This window comes from Hyla sarda, chromosome 1, assembly GCF_029499605.1.
Source record: "Hyla sarda isolate aHylSar1 chromosome 1, aHylSar1.hap1, whole genome shotgun sequence".
Classification (NCBI taxonomy): domain Eukaryota; kingdom Metazoa; phylum Chordata; class Amphibia; order Anura; family Hylidae; genus Hyla; species Hyla sarda.
In genome coordinates, this window is record NC_079189.1 from 406,633,053 (window position 1) to 406,650,745 (window position 17,693).

General features: G+C 39.5%; 1 protein-coding gene across 3 annotated transcripts in view; it reads left to right on the plus strand.

Moving 5' to 3' along the window:
* Nucleotides 1–17,693, plus strand: part of PARP2 (poly(ADP-ribose) polymerase 2) — a 148,601-nt gene that overhangs the window by 100,314 nt on the left and 30,594 nt on the right. For all 3 annotated transcript variants that reach the window (XM_056528578.1, XM_056528577.1, XM_056528579.1), the window contains exons 8-10: nucleotides 15,466–15,562; nucleotides 15,780–15,855; nucleotides 16,944–17,046. In XM_056528578.1, coding sequence (XP_056384553.1) covers nucleotides 15,466–15,562; nucleotides 15,780–15,855; nucleotides 16,944–17,046 — 276 coding nt within the window. The remainder of the gene's footprint in view (nucleotides 1–15,465; nucleotides 15,563–15,779; nucleotides 15,856–16,943; nucleotides 17,047–17,693) is intronic.

Genomic DNA, 17,693 nt, shown 5'->3' on the forward strand with positions numbered 1-17,693 from the left:
TAAATACCCCCCAATGTGCTGGAAACATTTCTCAGATTTTGGTCCATATGAACATAATGACCTCACATAGTTGCTGTAGAATTGTTAGCTGTACTCCCCAAAGGTGCTATTGGATTGAGATCTGGTGCTGGAGGCCATTAGAGTACAGTGAACGCATTGTCATGAGACCAGTTTAAGATGTGAACTTTGTGACATGTTCATTATCCTGCTGCATGTAGCCATCAGAAGATTGGGTACACTGTGTGTATAAAGGGATGAACATGGTCAGCAACAATACTCAGGTAGGCTGTCACATTTGAATGATGCTCAATTGGTACAAATATGTGCCAAGATAATGTGCCCCCCGCCACCATCATTGCGCCACCACCAGCCTGAACCGTTGATACAGGATGGACATGCTTTCATGTTTACGCAAAATTCTGACCCTGATATTTGCATGTCCCAGCTGGAATAGAGCCCAATTTTCTTTCAGTGTCCAATTTTGGTGAGCCTTTGTGAATTGTAACCTCAGTTTCCTGTTCTTAGCTGACAGTGGTGGCACCTGGTGTGGTCTTTTATTGTAGCCAATTAGCCTCAAGGCTTGATGCATTGTAAGTACAGATAAGTTATCCTGCATACTTTGTTTTTTGCGAGCGATTGAAAGGCAATCGAAACTCTGTTATCTTGAACGAGTCTGCCCATTCTTCTCTTACTTCAACAAGGCATTTTCGTCCACACAGTTGCTGCTCATTGGATATTTTCTCTTTTCCGGAGATTATTGTGCATGAAAATCCCAGTAGATCAGCAGTTACTGAAATGCTCAGACCAGCCCATCTGGCACCAGGCCTAAAATATGTTGGGGGAGATTTATCAAAACCTGTGTATTCAAAGAGCAGGCCAGTTGCCCATAGCAACCAATCAGATTGCTTCTTTCAAGTGTAACTAATAAAGTGGCAAGTTAGTATAGTTAGGTTTCCTGTACTCTAGGCTTAGTGCAAGCTACCCTTTTACTCTTTATTTATTTTTTCCCCCCCCAGAAAAGGATGTCAAAAACAGATGGAGGTCTGTGCGTGACAGGTTCCGTAAGGAGATGTCAATGGAGGAAAAGACTGGGTCATCTCCCTCCAAAAGAAAACCTTACCAATATATACAACAGCTGATGTTCCTCCGGACAACCAGGCAATTTTGCCCGTAAGCATTGCATTTGTAACATTAACGGGCATCACCGATTCAAATTCTTCCTCACTGCAGTTGTGCAATGAGAAGGAACACGGAAATAAAAAAGCCCCATCCTAGTGATTGGTGTGAGTAGTACAGCCCCAGTGTTCATACATTTATCACCTACCCAGTACATAGGTGATTAGTGTCTCAGGAAAATCCTTTTATTTATTTATTTATTTTTTTTAAACAGCCAAAGGAAGCTCACCTGCATTGAGCTTCATTTGCTCATACTAGTTTGGTCAGTATTTACCCCTTTATGACTCATCAAATTTTTTTTGGACTTGCATTTCCTTTCTTTTTATATTCGAACACCCATAACTTTATTTTTCCTCTGACAAAGTTGAATCAGAGCATATTTTTTGCGGGACAAGTTGTACTTTTCATTAACGCACTTTATTTTATCATATTGTATTACAGAGCCAGAAAGATATATTACGGAGCCAGAAAGATATATGTAAGGCAAATTAGAAGAAAATATTGTATTACGCAAATTTGTGGGACAATATTTTTTTGGGCATTCACAAATCTATAAACTGACATGTTACCTTCATTCTATGGGCCAGTACAATTTCAATGATGCCAAACTTGGATAACTTTTCTTTCATTTCATGCTTAAAAGAGAGAACTTGAAAAAGAAACAAAAAGTTAATTGCCATGTTCTGACTTCTTTAACTTTATTTTTTATCTGTGTTAGGATTAATTTTTTGCACAATGGGCTGTAGTTTAACGGTATCGCGTTTGCTTATGTGACTTTTTGATTACTTTATACTATGTTTTTTTCTGGTATGTGATCATCAATTTTGGCAATTGGAATTTTTGTGCGTTTACGCCGTTGACTGTGCAGTATCAAGAATGTCCATAATTTAAAAGTTCGGACAGTTAAACACACTGCAATACTAAATATGTTTATCATTTGTAAAATGCAAAGATGGAAAAAATAAAATACAAATTAATGTATGTTATATGGCGGAAAGGGGTTAACCAAAACCAGGAGTGGCTCCAAACAATAACTAAAATAAATAAATATACAAATCCTTCCATTATAGTTTTGTCTCTAAATACTGACCAAATACTAGGTAGCCTAAAAGTTGTTCCACTATTCACAGGATAGAGCTAGTTGATTGGAGGGGGTCCTACTGCTGGGACCCCTACTGATCACAAGAACAGAAGTAAATTGTTTCCCAAACTGACTGGAAATGCATGTTCTTTCTCACCATGCTTGGCCAGCAAGTCCATTCACTGTACCAGCAGCTGGAAACTCCACCAATCAGCAAGTTATTCCCTCTTTAGTGGATAGTGAAAAACTGGTAATCTTGGGATAACACCTTACTGTAGCATGCTATGGATGAAGGGTAAAAATACTAATAAATGCATGCCAATACAGAATCTGCTGTGATCCTTACTTATTTGAAGTTTGCACTTTCAAACAGTGACTATTTTGAAATGATTTATTGAGATCATTGTGTATTCTGAGCTGCTGTTAGCTGTTTTGTTGACTTTGTGGATGGCTGTTTCAAAGACGTGCGCACACACACACACACACACACACACACATATGTATGTTTGTATGTTAAGTGGTCTCCCAATACAGGCAACTGATTTATGACATGACTGTCTAAAGCAGTCTAAAGCCTGCTGTGTCGATCCAGGGATGCAAAATGTGTCCATGGATGTCACCTTTTGGATTCCAAACATCATTGTCTATTCCTGAAGCAGATACAGAATGAGAAAATGGTGTGGATCTAGAATGCAATGTAAGTTTTTTTCCCCCCTCTGCTGTCTAGTAAATGTAAATTGTATTTGCTACAATACAGGAAGCTCTTCTTAAAATAAATAGCTAATCATATAATATGCAATGCTACAACTTTAACTTTTTTTCTGTTTTCTGCTGTAGGACTTCATCAGGCCTGGACAAAGAAATGGGTTTGCCCCTGCCAAAAGAGAGTGAACCACTTGAAGGCTCTTCTGTGCCAGTTGCTGTGGAAACAGAGGTGGCGAACACAGACTTTGCTGTAGCTGGACAAAGTACTGAGCCAGTGCCACCACCCCGTGTGCCACCAACAAAAATGGGGGGGAAATGTGTTATTCGTAGCAGGGCCAAGATTACACAGGAGTTGGATGATGAAATTCTGGCTCTGTTGCGGAGGACATGGGCTGAGGATGATGCAGATGCCTTTAGCCGCACACTGGCTGACCGAATACGTTGGTTGCCTGAACCTAGTCGATCAAGGTTTATGGCTTATGTGCTCAGCTCTGTAGAGTATTTTCTCCCCCCCTTTTACCCACCTGAAGTTGACACATTGGTGGCTAATCTCCGGATGGCGTGCACCCCACAAACCGGAAGCTCGCAGTTCCATTCACCCCAAAATCAATAACACTTTCTGTGACATTACTATGTCTTTAACAGCCTAATATACTTTTTACGGAACTTTTTCGGCCTACCTTATTGCTAGTCTTTTCTTTATCACTTTGTACTCTTGTTCTACCACCTTCCACATTTGTTCTCTGGCCTGTTTCATACTGTAATATACCCACCCTCGCCTCTGCCAACAACTTCCTTCCACCAATACCTCCCATTTTGGTTCCTTTTATTCCATTCCCTCCCTTTTTTTTTTGCATATATATATATAAACATTTTTGTTCCATAAAGAATGGAGGTATGCATCCCGAACGGGGAAACTTTTTTTTTTTTTTAAACAAGTTTGGGGGTTATGTAATCATGGTGGGTTGGCAAGCTTGTTGGGGTGTTCTTGGTTTAAAACATATTTGTATAGAAGGACACTAAACCTGACGTCATATCTTAGCTACATTTTCTTTGCCGTTGAGTGCATGCTGTTGTTTATAAGCAGTATTTTCAGGTTGAGGAGATGCTGACTGTAATGCTCTATTGATTTACCTGCAGGAAGTCAAAAAAGGGTCACTTCAGGTTTAGTTGTCCTTAAACTGAAAATGATCATTATTTTGGGGTTTCTTATGGGGAGGGAGGGGTAGCTTTGTTATTGGGGTGTATTTTTACAGTAAATTGAAAAGTTTACAGGGGAGGGTGGGTCCTTATTTTTTTTACATGTTATGTGAAAAATATTTATTTTATGGTTTAATGAATAATTTTAAGTAAATCAAGTGTCTGTGTGTTATTTTGCATTGGATTGTATTAATGAACATTTGTAAATCCTATAAACAACATAACTGTTTCAAATTAAAGTTAAAGGGGTACTCCGCTGAAAACATCTTATCCCCTATCCAAAGGATAAGATGTTAGATCGCGTGGGTCCCAACCCTGGGACTACCGCGATCTCTGCTGCGGCACCCCTGTCATTTGGTGCACGGAACAAACTCTGCTCTGTGCCCGATGACTCACGATGCCAGCTGCCACGCCCCCTCCATTCACATCTATGGGGGAGGCGTGATGGCTATGTACTAGCCGTCACGCCCCCTCCCATAAACATGAATGTAGAGGGCGTGGCAGCTGGCATCGTCAGTCATCGGGCACAGAGCAGAGTTCGTTCCGTGCACCTAATGGGTGCCACAGCGGAGATCGCGGTAGTCTTCAGCGGCGGGACCCACGCGATTTAACATAGGGGATAAGATATTTTCAGCGGAGTACCCCTTTAAGCTGGCCATACACTTCAGATAAATGTATGTTTCATAAGATTCTGCCAACCATCTAATGTGTCTGGCTGCCTTCTAAATTTTTTTAAAGACTGGACAGTTAGATGTCAACTGCACAACGCTTTTGTCTTCAGAAAGATAAGCTGCTCTCAAGAGTCGGGCAGTGTCTTACCCCTACCCCGCTCCATCAAAAATACATGCACCATAGCACATTTGCTGAATTCTATCACCAGTAACCAGCTGTACAAATGTATTCACATTTTAGGTATGGCCGAACTACTGGATGTATTTTTTTGCTGTGAATCCTTGTCAAGTCTGCAGCAAGCTCTGCATGTGTTGCATGGCTTTATCTGTTGCAAAGGAAAGTATGCAACATTTCTGCAGGAGCATACTGCACATTAGAAAATGTATGTCATACTCTTGTTTGCCTGTGTATTAGGTATGCTGGCTAGCTAGCTTTTTAGATGTGACAAAAATTGTAAATGGGACCACATACAACATTTAAAGGCACATTTACATATAAATGCTTGAGGGTAGCAAATTAAGCACAAAAACAACTCTAAAATGCATTGTACACCAACCTTTCTATCATTATGGGTACAAAAAAAATATGGTAATTAAGAACCTGGCATCTTTTGATACATGAAACATTAACAACGCTCTAAAAATTTTATTCAAACTATCTTGAAATCTGTGTTTTACAGTGTTTGCTGTTGACTTAACATTTGTTCTAATGTAACTTGTCATAACTGCCCTGTATTGTGACTAGCGTTACTGGTATGTTTCTAAATGACTTGTACAATAGAATTCAAAAAGGCTATTAAAAAAAATAAAAATAAATAAATAAAAAAAAAGCTAAACATTAAGCAAAGTGGATATAAACCATGTTCTGAACAAAAAAAACTAAACTAAAATAAACATTATGGTACTTTTTTTGCCACATCACAGCCTTCTTTAGGGCTAATGTCGCTTGGCAGAGCCATCCATGGTCAGCAATCTTAAAGCGTACCTGCCATCCATTTGCAAATAATTTTATGGTGATAAGTAAATGTATTTCTAAATTTTTAATATACGTTGGTGTAGGTGTATATTTTAAGGTGAAAAATGCTAACTTGTCCTTGCAGCTATTACTTGTGTGTCTCTGTGCAGAGACAAAATACAGGAAGTGTGGGCGGACAAGCAAGGCTCTGTTCACAATGGCTCTGTGACATGCCCCGGCTCACACAGCAGGCTGATGGACAAGCCAGGAGCCTGCACAGAGCCTCTACTTGTCCCTTCCACACTTCCTGTATTTTTTTTCTCTGCACAGAGGCATACAGGCATTAGGTGCAGGGACGTGACAACATTTGTTTACCCAAAAAGACACACAGAGTCTCAGGAACAGATTGAGATTTAAAGCCAATCAGTACATGACACTCTGTAATTGGGGCTAAAAGCTGATTTTAGTGAATGCTACTTGCGAAGGTGGTGTAATGAGCTGCTTTGCATAATATTTTATATATTTTTTTTAATGCCCTGGAATATCCCTTTTCAATGAGCACTGTTTAAAACAACTCATAGCCAGAACAACCCTAAAGTCTTGAACACTAGGTGTTTCACTGTCCTGCAATCTGTTGTTCACTGCCTGTTGTCAGGGGAAATTTGTCTGTAGTAACTACTAGATCACTACTGGAAGTGAGGTGGCCTTTAGTATGTTCTATGTGCAGGAAAGGTAGAGTCTTCGTTCTGTACCTTCAAGCTGAGCCTGTCTGTCTGCTGAAGATCCTGAAGGATAAATCAAGGTTTTTTTTCCCTCATCTCCCACCACCCATAAAGCTCATGGCAGCCTTCCTTATTTTAAATATCAGTGTTCCTTTAGTGTATGTCCCCAGTGCTGCAGCGTAATCACCCCCTTTCCTCCGTTTGAGCTTCTAAGCAGCGGCAACAACAGTAGCAGCTCCATGTTATGTATAACCCTTTCCGTGCTGTGATTCTGCAGCAGTTTTTATTTTTGCCCACACAGTCCTTTGCAAACCCAGTAAATTAGTAACCCCTACTCCCTCCACATGCCATCTGTAGTAAATCAGCCCAGCACAGTGAAGCCTGTGAGTCCAGTGCATTTTCTCTAGCATATCACAGATGATTGGCCAGAGGGAAGTAAGTGAAAGGAGCATTAAAATCCCCTTGTCACCTCTAATCTCACAAAATCATACAGGTGCCATACAGTTTGTAATTTTTATTTTACTCTCTTAACATCCTAAAATATTGCAGTTTTCATTCTGACCCCTCAACCTTATAATAAGCTGACACTTCCTGCTTTATAGAGATAACTTTTTAGCATTATCATTGCTTTTATCACAGACAGGATTACAGTGAAGTGTCACTTCAGTATGTAGATAAGACCGTATCAAGTCATTTGAGGTAGGTGATGGTCACATCTCAACCTCTTATTCGGTCATAGAATAAGCCTAGAAAATATGTGCTCACCCATTGAAAATCGCTAATCAGACAAAAATCTAGGTGCAGGTAAGCAAAAACAATCACTTCAGAACAACCCGTGATCTCCTGCCCAGCGTCTCAGCTTTCCCCATGCCCAGAGCGGCAACCACACAAGGTGGTTGACATCCCCCTCTATTCATCTTGGTGGGAGACCCAGAGATACAGGAGTGCTGTATCTCCGGCTCATCCATAGAGATGCATGCAGGGGGTGTGTTGGCCATTGCTCCGCGCGGTGGTCTACACCGCTCCATGCATGAAAGAGCCAGGAGAAGATCATAGGGGTTCCCATCCTCCCCTAGATCAGACACTTATCCCCTATTCTGTGAATAGGGGATACTTTAAAAAAAAAAAAAAAATTATTTTTTATTTCTTGGCATTAAATGTTTCTGGCAGCAATGTTGTGCATCATGGATTTTAACCCCTTGCCGCAAATGGACGTGTATACGTCACTTTTTCCAGTGACCTAACGCAAATGGACGTATATATACACGTCCATTCCTTATCACTGCGCCGCGAGCATGCATTGATCTGGGGCTGGCAATCTCATATCGCCTTGCAGCTGTCAGGAGCGGAGCTGCGCTCAGATCCTGGCGGTTAACCCCTTCAGTGCTGTGGTCAATCTGACCGCAGCACTGATCGCCGGTGACAGAGGGAGGAAACTCCCCCTGTTCAACGGTGATGACACGATCGCGGGTCACTGTTGGTTGCTATGGCAGCAGGAGGTCAGATGACCTCCTTTCTGCCTGCTACGGAAGCCTGTGAGATCCAGCCACAGGCTGTACTGTGTACAGCTGATCAGATCATACTGTGCTGCAGTACAAATGTATTGCAGCATAGTATAACCTGTAAAAAGGGAAAAAATAATAATAAAAGGTTCTTCAATAAAAGTATGAAGTAAAAATAAATAAAATGCCCCTTTCCCAATAAAAGCCCTGTATCATTAAAAAAAAAACACAAAAATCATGTACGTATTAGGTATTGCCACATCTGTAATGAGGTGTACTATAAAGCTATAAGTTAAATTATCCCGCACGGTGAACGCCGTAAAAAAAAAATACAAATAGCGGAATAAAAAAGATCAAAAGGTAGCATGTATCGGAAAAATGATAACCATAAAAAGTACAGTTGTCCCGCCAAAAATAAGCCCTAACACAATGACGTATGATGGAAAAAAAAAAAGTTATGGCTGTCGGGAACATAACACAAAAATGGAAAGAGTCTTGCTCAGAAAAAGGAAAAACACAGTTATATAAAATGGGTATCGCCATAATCGTAACGACCCGCAGACTATAACATCACTTTTACTGCACAGTGAACACCATAAAAAAATGTATTAAAGAGATTTTCCAGTTTTTCCCAATATTTTGGAGTTTTTCACAAAAAATGTTTCATGTTTAAACAAAAATGTACCACTTATATAAAATATAATATGTCACGAAAAAACTCTCAGAATTGCTCCGCTCAGAAAAAGCGTTCTAAAGTTATTACAATTTAAAGAGACACATGTCAAATTTTAAAAAAAAGAGCCTGGTCATTATAAAGGTAAAAAATTGGTCCGTCCTTAAAGGGTTAAAATTGTGTTTTTAATGCAACTGTACAAACTGCTGGATTGTTTTCAACATACAACTAATGTGGTATCCTGCATTTTGAGAACACCTAGTGAAGAGATTTGTGACGTGGTGAGCTGATATACAGCTGCATGTTTGTGAAAAGATATTTCTTGAGATACAGGTCTCTAAATAGGTAGATATGTAAATCTGTGATAGAACTGAGAAGCTGCTTTAAAAATGTTTGCGTGGATGTCCCATATGAGAGCAATGTTTTGGGCCAAAAATCAACTCTGCTATTTAGGAAAGCACAGTAAAACCATAAACATATATATGACTGTGTATATCATAAACATATTTTAAGAAAACATTCAAAAATTCAAAAATAAGACCAAAACAACAAACTGGAAGTTAAAATCGTGCAATGTAAAGCTGTTTTTTCCTTCCCTATGAGCATGACAAAATGTAGTACTTCTGTCTTGGCAAAATATTTAATGTTGAACAAATTGCACCTTAATTTGTAAATGTATCTGTTTCTGGACGTTTAGACTGAGTTCACATTGCTGCTGTGTCCCGTCCCGATAAGGGCCCATTCAGCTTTTTTTTTGCAAATAGTGGCCCCAAAAAAAGAGTTGTAGCACAATGTACTCCGAAGAACCCTATTGACTTCAATGGGGTCCGCCAGGGTCTGGTAATCTCTGGAGTTTAGCACAGAGAGAAAATAGTGCATGTACTTTTTTTTTTTTATCTCCGCCAAAACTCCTGTCATTATGACGGATTGGCCGACACTATTAAAAAAATCTTAGATTTTCCTCTGTAGCAAACAGCTGCTAAAATCTACTGAAAGGTTTATTTTTTGAATTTTTTTTGTGTTGTCCACAGTGCTCTCTGCTGACACCTGATGCCCGTATCAGGAACTGTCCAGAGCAGGAGAAAAGAAATTCAAAAAGAATTTCCTCTGTAGCATACAGCTGCTAAAAAGTACTAAAAGGGTAAAGATTTTTTAATAGAAGTAATTTACAAATCTGTTTTAACTTTCTGGCATCAGTTCATTTAAAAAAAAAGTTTTCCACCAGAGTACCCCTTTAAGCTGTATGATGGTTATGTTTGTTTATTTGTTTGTTTGGTATTTAACTCACCAGGACATAAATGGTATACCCTACTATGTTAAATGACTTTAAAACGAGCACAGAAAAGCTGTGCTTACTTCATAGCAGTGAGTGATGGCTGCTATCGGTAGCCGGAAACTAGCCGCTAATGACGGGCAGTGACGATCCCGCTGCTGCCTGTCATCAACCCTTATAAATGTTGTGAACGGCATTGACGCCATCTAAAGTATCAAGTTTTACATTCAGGCCAGCTGAAGCTAAAATGGTAGAAGAGGGTCCTCTTGCCTGCCTTTTGCCGCTGATCTCAGAGTCACTGATACAGCCTGGCACAATACTATGTAGTCGGCTTAATATTGTACAGTGAATGCAATCTAGTGTTTGCATATGTCTATGGGGACTTAAAAAGTGTATTATTAAAGGTTTTTAATTATATATAAACCTATCCCCCTTATCACATCCCCCCCCCCACACACACACAAAAATAAAACATAACCTAAACATCTTTATATACATAATATACATTATACGCATAAAAAATCTCTGCATGTTATCTCCGCAGACATCATTGTCTAAACAATTAAAATACAATGTTTATGATCCAGCACGGTAAACTACCTAGACATAAAAAATTCCAAATGCCCAAATTCTGCTTATTGGTCACATCATATAATCAGAAAAAATTAATTCAAAGTGATCAAAAAGTCTCACCAAAAGAAAAACGATGTCAACAAAAAGTAGAGATTACTGCACAAAAAATGAGCCCTCATAAAGCCCTATATACAGAAAAATAAAGTTACGGGTCAGAAACGGACAATTTTAGGCATACTGATGTAAAAAAAACATGGTGCAATAATAAAAATACTATATAAATTGGGTATCATTTTAATACATTGACCAACAGAATAAACATAACGGCCCAGATTTATCAAACTGCGAAAGAAAAAATTGTGATTTTCCCACAAGAACCAATCACAGCTCAGCTTTCACTTTACCGTAGCTTGTTAGCTGAGCTTTGATTGGTTGCTGGGGGAAAATCACTTAATTTTCTCTCACAGTTTGATAAATCTGGGCTAATATGTCAAGTTTTATGAAAAAGTACACTGTGTTTAAAAAAAATGAATCCAAAAGTAGCAAATTAGCGATTTTCGAATTTCCCTACACAAATAATAATAATTTTTTTGGTTGTGCCATAGATTTTATGATTAAATGAAAAGTGTCATTACAAAGTACAATTGGTCAGGCAAAAACCAAACCCTCATGGGTCTGTGGATGGAAAATAAGAGTTACACCTCTAAGAAGGCGAGGAGGGAAAAGCAATTGCAAAAATAAAAATTAGTGGTGTCCTCAAGGAGTAAATGGGCTTTTGTTTATATTTTTAACCCCTTAACGCAAATGGATGTACATTCACGTCCATTTGCGGCTTCCGAGGTATGACGCACGCTCAGCAGCTGAGTGTGCATCATACCTGGTGGGTCCTGGTTGCTATAAGCAACCAGGACCCACGGCTAATGCCGGACATCGCAGATCGGGCTAATGTCTGGCAATAACCCTTTAGACGCGCCGATCAAACTTGATCGCAGTGTCTAAAACGATAGTAAACATTAGCTCAATGGTGCTGTTCAGGACCGCCGCGGTGAAATCGCGGCATCCCGAACAGCTTGTAGGACACGAGGAGGATCCCTACCTGCCTCCTCACTGTCCGATCGCTGAATGACTGCTCCGTGCCTGAGATCCAGGCAGGAGCAGTCAAGCGCCAGAAACACCGATTAATGCCATGTTATGGCATAGCAGTGAACAGTGTAAGAGATCAGTGTATGCAATGTTATAGTCCCACATGAACATATGTGGTATCACCACGTGCGTAAATGTCTGAACTATAAAAATATATAGTTAGTTAAACCGCTTGGTCAATGGCGTACACATAAAAAAAATTCCTAAGTCCAAAATAGCGTATTTTTGTTCACTTTTTATACCATAAAAAAATTAATAAAAAGTGATCAAAAAGCCCAATCAGCCATATACTGTATATGTTTTGTCACATTCAGGAGAAACAAACTTAAGGGGTGTGTCTCTAGAAGCACCAGTAGAGCACAGCATACTGCTCCCTAGTCATAAAGTCATATATGTGCAATTTTCACTTTCCACCATTCCCGGCACATCAGTTTCTGGAAAACCTCTTGAGTCAATGGGGGGAGATTTTTCAATGCTTACACCAGAAAACAGGCGTAGAAAAACAAGTTGCTAATTTTCACACAATAGAAAAGTGAGCTTTCTCAAACAATTGTGCATTTTATACAAAAAAAATTGGCTTGCAAGCCTTGCTAAATTTCCCTGAATGTGTTTACTACACCCTTTCATAACTGCCTTTAGATAAAATAATAAAAGAAAATTCCCAAATAGTTACAATCAATCCTCTGCAAATATGAAATGATGGCAGAAAAAACATTTTCGGAAAAAGAAAGTTTCATGGCCAAGTGCTAAAAAAAAAAAAAAAAATTATGAAGAATCGGTGGGGTCAAAATCTTCATTGCATCCCAGTTGAGGGTTAATGTTTTGTGCATAGATTCCTCTCTCCCCCCCCCCCCCCCCCCCCCCAAAAAAAAATAAGGATGTTTTCATGGTACTGGTTTCTAAGGGGTTATGCAACATGGTACCTGAACACCATGTAGGCAAAATGCACACTCCAAATGGCAATCCTTTGACAAGCCCTAAAATTTTTACTAAACTACTATACCTGCAAAAAACAGAATGTACTGCCTTTTTTTTTTTTTTTTTATACTTTAAGGGGTGCAGTCTTTAAAATGGGTTGGTTTCTAATATATAGGCCACTGCAGATCTTAAAAAGATAGAAATAGAAATTCTAAAACAAATAAACCAGATGCCTACAAAAAGAAAACATAGCATATTTGTATATACTAGTTTGTATAATGTTTATTCTTTTTAAAACATTTCATAAAGGGGTACGCCACTGGAAAAAAATATTTTTTAAATCAACTGGTGCCAGAAAGTTAAACAGATTTGTAAATTTCTTCTATTAAAAAAATCTTAATCTTTCCAGTACTTATAAGCTGCTGTATGCTCCACATTAAGTTCTTTTCGAATTTCCTTTCTACCTGACCACAGTGCGCTCTGTTGACAACTCTGTCCATGTCAGGAACTGTCCAGAGCAGGATAGGTTTGCTTTGGGGATTTGCTCCTACTCTGGACCGTTCCTAAAATGGTATTAGCAGAGAGCACTGTGTGTTCACACTAAAAGAAAATTCAAAAAGAAAAGAACTATTTGAGGAGCATACAGAAGCTTATAAATACTAGAAGGATTAAGATTTTTTAATAGAAGTAATATACAAATCTGTTTAACTATCTGGCACCAGTTGAGTACCCCTTTAAATTCAAATTCCGGTGTTTGCCGAAAGAATAGACATGTCCATTCTTTCTACAGACTCTGCACAGAATGCATTTCTGACCGGTTCTGCCAGCACTCCGTGGTTGGGGGAATGTCCGCACGGAAATTTTCTGTGCGGACATTGATTAGTGTGAACATAGCCTAAAATAACTGCATGCTGTTTATATAATTTTTTTCCCTCAAATGGTAAAACAGTGAACTTAAACAGAAAATCTGAACATCATGGCTTCATGAAAAATACTTCAAACAAATTAAATGTATTAAATGGCATTTATTTATCACGTAAAAGAAAATATGAAATAACTTGATCTCTCAGTTTAATGTAGAGACAGTGCTAACTTCAAATGTGCCAGATTTATCACAGTGTATTAAGCTAATAAATCTGGTTTATCTGAAGACTGTCTAATCTTCAAGGTAAGGCCAACTATTAGCTGGCTTAAACTTTATCAGAATTTGTACTCTTTTGGAGTTCAGTGTCACATCTAAAGCCACACTCCTTTCCAGAAGCCACTTCCCTTTTAGGCCCCTTTCACACTATAAATTCTTCTGTTTTAAAGACCCGTTATAGTCTGTGATTTTTACATTATCCGTTTTCACCCGTCATAGCCAGTTATTAATAACTGACGTTATTTTGTGACGGGAGAAAGAATGGAAGAAATGGTGCATGCACTCTTTCTCCCATCACAAAATAACATCCGTTATTAATAACGAGCTATGACGGTTAAAACAGATAATGTAAAAATCCCATAGACTATAATGGGATTTTGTAACGGCCGTTTAACGACCTATTTTAAGTGGGCACTGTCATGACCTTTTTTTTATATATATATATATATATATATATATATATATGTTGTAATACTGATGTACTACAACCTATTTCTAATATACTTTAATATTTTTTTGTGTAATTTAAATACTTTATTTTAATGTTGAAATCCGGCCACTAGGGGTCTCCCTCCTAGTGGCCGACTGCAGCCTGCTGTGACGTCACAGATGAATTCGGACCGATCCCGGCCGGGCATTGGTCCGAATTCAGTCAGGCTGCGCTCTCTCCCTGCCTGTCAATCAGAGCGAGCGATTTGAACTCTTAGGATGCGCTCAGGCTCCCTGGCCTCGCACGCCGGCACTGGCTCCCGGTGTGAGAGAGAATTTCACCCTGCACTTTAGTCTTTTGCGGAGGGGGGGGGGGGGGGAGCGGGATGTGCGGCAGCTGCGACCATCGCCGTAACACATACTGTTTTCAACACAGGGTGCCTCCAGTTGTTTCCCCACTACAACTCCCACCATGCCCTGACAGCCAATAGATTTCAGGGCAAGCTGAGAATTGTAGTGGTGAAACACCTGGAGGCACACTGTATAGGTGAACTAAGGGTGGAATTTGGCCCCCCCAGCAGTCATCAGTGATGTGGTGCCTGCTGGGGAAGTCTGCCTGGTAAGTGAGCACACTACCAGGGAGACAAAAAGGCATTTTTAATCTAGTAAAAAAAAAATGTAAAGGCAGGGAGGGGGTAAGGGGTAGATGGGCAATAGGCAGGGACAGAAGAAAAAAAGGATGGTGGGAGCTACCCTTAAAGGGTTTTCAAAATGGAACATTATAACGGGTCTTCTTTAAAACAGATAAATTTATAGTTTGAAAGGGGCCTTACCAGGGCCACACCCCCTTTTAACCATAGCAGTAAAATATCTAAAAATGATGATAAATTTAGTGCAGGCCATTTTGTTTCCATTTAACATATATGTTTAAACTTGTTATGCTAAAAGCAGATGCTGTAGAACCATAAATGCAGTGTGTACCCACCTTTTAAGGGTGCATTACAAGTACAGTATCCTGCTCATATTTGTGTAGGATGTAAACTAAATGATCTGCCGAAGCACAAAATCTGCACTGGATGCAATAAAAAAATCTAGGCCAGTGTTGAAGGAAAAGGTTATGGAATCTTTTTGTTTACATCTTTTAAGCAAATAGCATCGGAAGTCTTAAAATGCCAATGAGTGCATGTAAAAGGAAAACTGCCTAGAGACCATACAGAGCTGTTGTACTTGGCTAATTCTGTCTAAACTTCTGAATTATAACCTATGTTTTGCAGTACATGACTGAAACCTCTTTTTTCCTTAGACAAACCTGCAATTTAATAACAATAAATACTACCTGATCCAGCTACTTGAAGATGACAATGCTAGAAATTTCTCTGTTTGGATGCGCTGGGGGCGAGGTGAGATTTAACACTTCTGGCATATAGCTTTGTTTGACCTATTTTGCTTCCGCTGCATCTTACTTTTGGTGAGGAGCCCCATGGAAGCTGTAAATGTTTAAAATTATAGGCTACTGAAAGACTTTTTATTTATTTTTCTAGACTGTGCAGTGCAGGCATATAAAATAGAACTTCATTGATGTAAGGCCAAATAACTGGAGGTGTATTTCCTTTTCAGTGGGTAAGGTTGGGCAGCATTCTTTGGTATCCTGTCGAGGGGACCTACAGAAAGCAAAAGATGTCTTCCAGAAAAAGTGAGTCTGCTAACAGTGACTTTAAATATTATACAGTCTGCTCTCCTTTTTAAAAGTTAGATAATTTCTTATATAATGAATTTTAGAGATTATGAAGCCCCCACCCATTCCCCAGTATTTGTCTATTTTGCCGTCTCTGCCTTTAGTAAAAAAAATAAAGGTGGAGTCAATAACATTGATTATGCACTTATCATAACACCTTTCAAGGGATGGGCTTTGTTAGGTACAGAGTCAACAGTCTGTTGTTGAAGGTGATGTATATTAGAAGCAGGAAAAATGGTCAAGTGTAAGGATCTCTGTAAATTTCGCAAGAGCCATATTGTGATGGTTAGATGACTGGGTCAAAGCATGTCAGATCCTGTGGAGTGCTTCCTGTATGCAGTCTTTAGTAGCTGCAAAAAGTGGTCCAAGAAAACAGAAACACTGAACAGGCGAGTTATGGTTACCCAAGGTCTTTTTGATGAGTAGTAAAGAATAGTTGATCCCACAAAAGAGCTACCGAAGCACAGACTGCTGAAAAAGTTTATGATGTCTTTAATAGAAATGTGGCAAGATGCACAATCCATCACTGCTTCCTGCATATGGGATTGCGTGGCCACAGACCAGCCAAAGTGTCCATGCTGAATTCTGTTCACTGCTGAAAGTGCATGTAATGGGCACATAAACATTGTATCTGGACCATGGAGCAATAAAAGGTGATCTGGTTGATGAATCATATTTTCTTTTACATTATGTGGATATTCGGGTACCAGGTTGCTCTATGGGAAGAAGGCAAGCCAGTGATCTAAAGGTTTCCGCAAAACCAGTTGCTGATTGACTGAGCCACAACACACCACCTCTTTCATACTTGCATATTCTGTCTCACAGATAACAAGAAAATCTCACTGAACGCTTTGGAGCACTGGAGGGAAAAGGGCACTGACTGTTTCTGCTGGCTGCACTCTGCTATGTTTTCGATGAGATTGTAGAGAACTCTGCTGGCTGTCAATTCCCTCCTCACCACCTATAATTCAGAATCAGATATGTTATTCAGTATATTTTTAGGTGGCAATAATCAGAAGTTTCACCTCACTGTTAACTTTTTCTAGGTTTTTTGATAAGACAAAAAATCAGTGGTCTGAACGTGCAAATTTTGAAAAAGTTCCTGGTAAATATGACTTTTTGCATTTGGATTATAACTCAACCAAAGAGGTAAGAAGAAACCTTCAGCTACATAAATGTACATATATCAAAAGCATTTTTGTAAGGGAAGCACTACAGTCTAAACTGAAATAATGAAGGAAATATGTAATATCTGCATGCCGTTTTCTATTGTACAAATATTGTGCAAGCCCCTCAAGTGTTGCAAAATTTTCTGCACTGTTCTTAAAGGGGTACTCCTCTCTGTAGGATTGCAGGGAGTCTGTCCACTGGGACACCCCCCCCCCCCCCCCCGTGATCTCCAGCCCGGCACCCCCCTCCCCCCACCCCCCTTCCGTTGACATGAATGGAGGGGGTGTTGTGACATCACAACCGCCCAAGGCCGGCATTCTGAACAAATAAATAATTCTGAATAAATGTTCAGAATGCTGGATGCCGGCCCAGAGATCGCCAGGGTCCCAGCGGCCAGACCCCTGTGGTCCTTTGGATAGGGGATATGATGTCTTAGGGGTGGAGTACCCCTTTAAAAAGAGCAAAAAAAAAAAAGTTGGTGGTCTTTGGGGTATGTTCACACTGAGGAATCTCAGCTCGTGGACGGTGCTAGCACACGTCTACAAAACATATTACTGCTTTAGTATGTCCTATACTGTATTTTGTATTATTCAGCATTTTAGAAATACTTGAAGAATAGACATAAA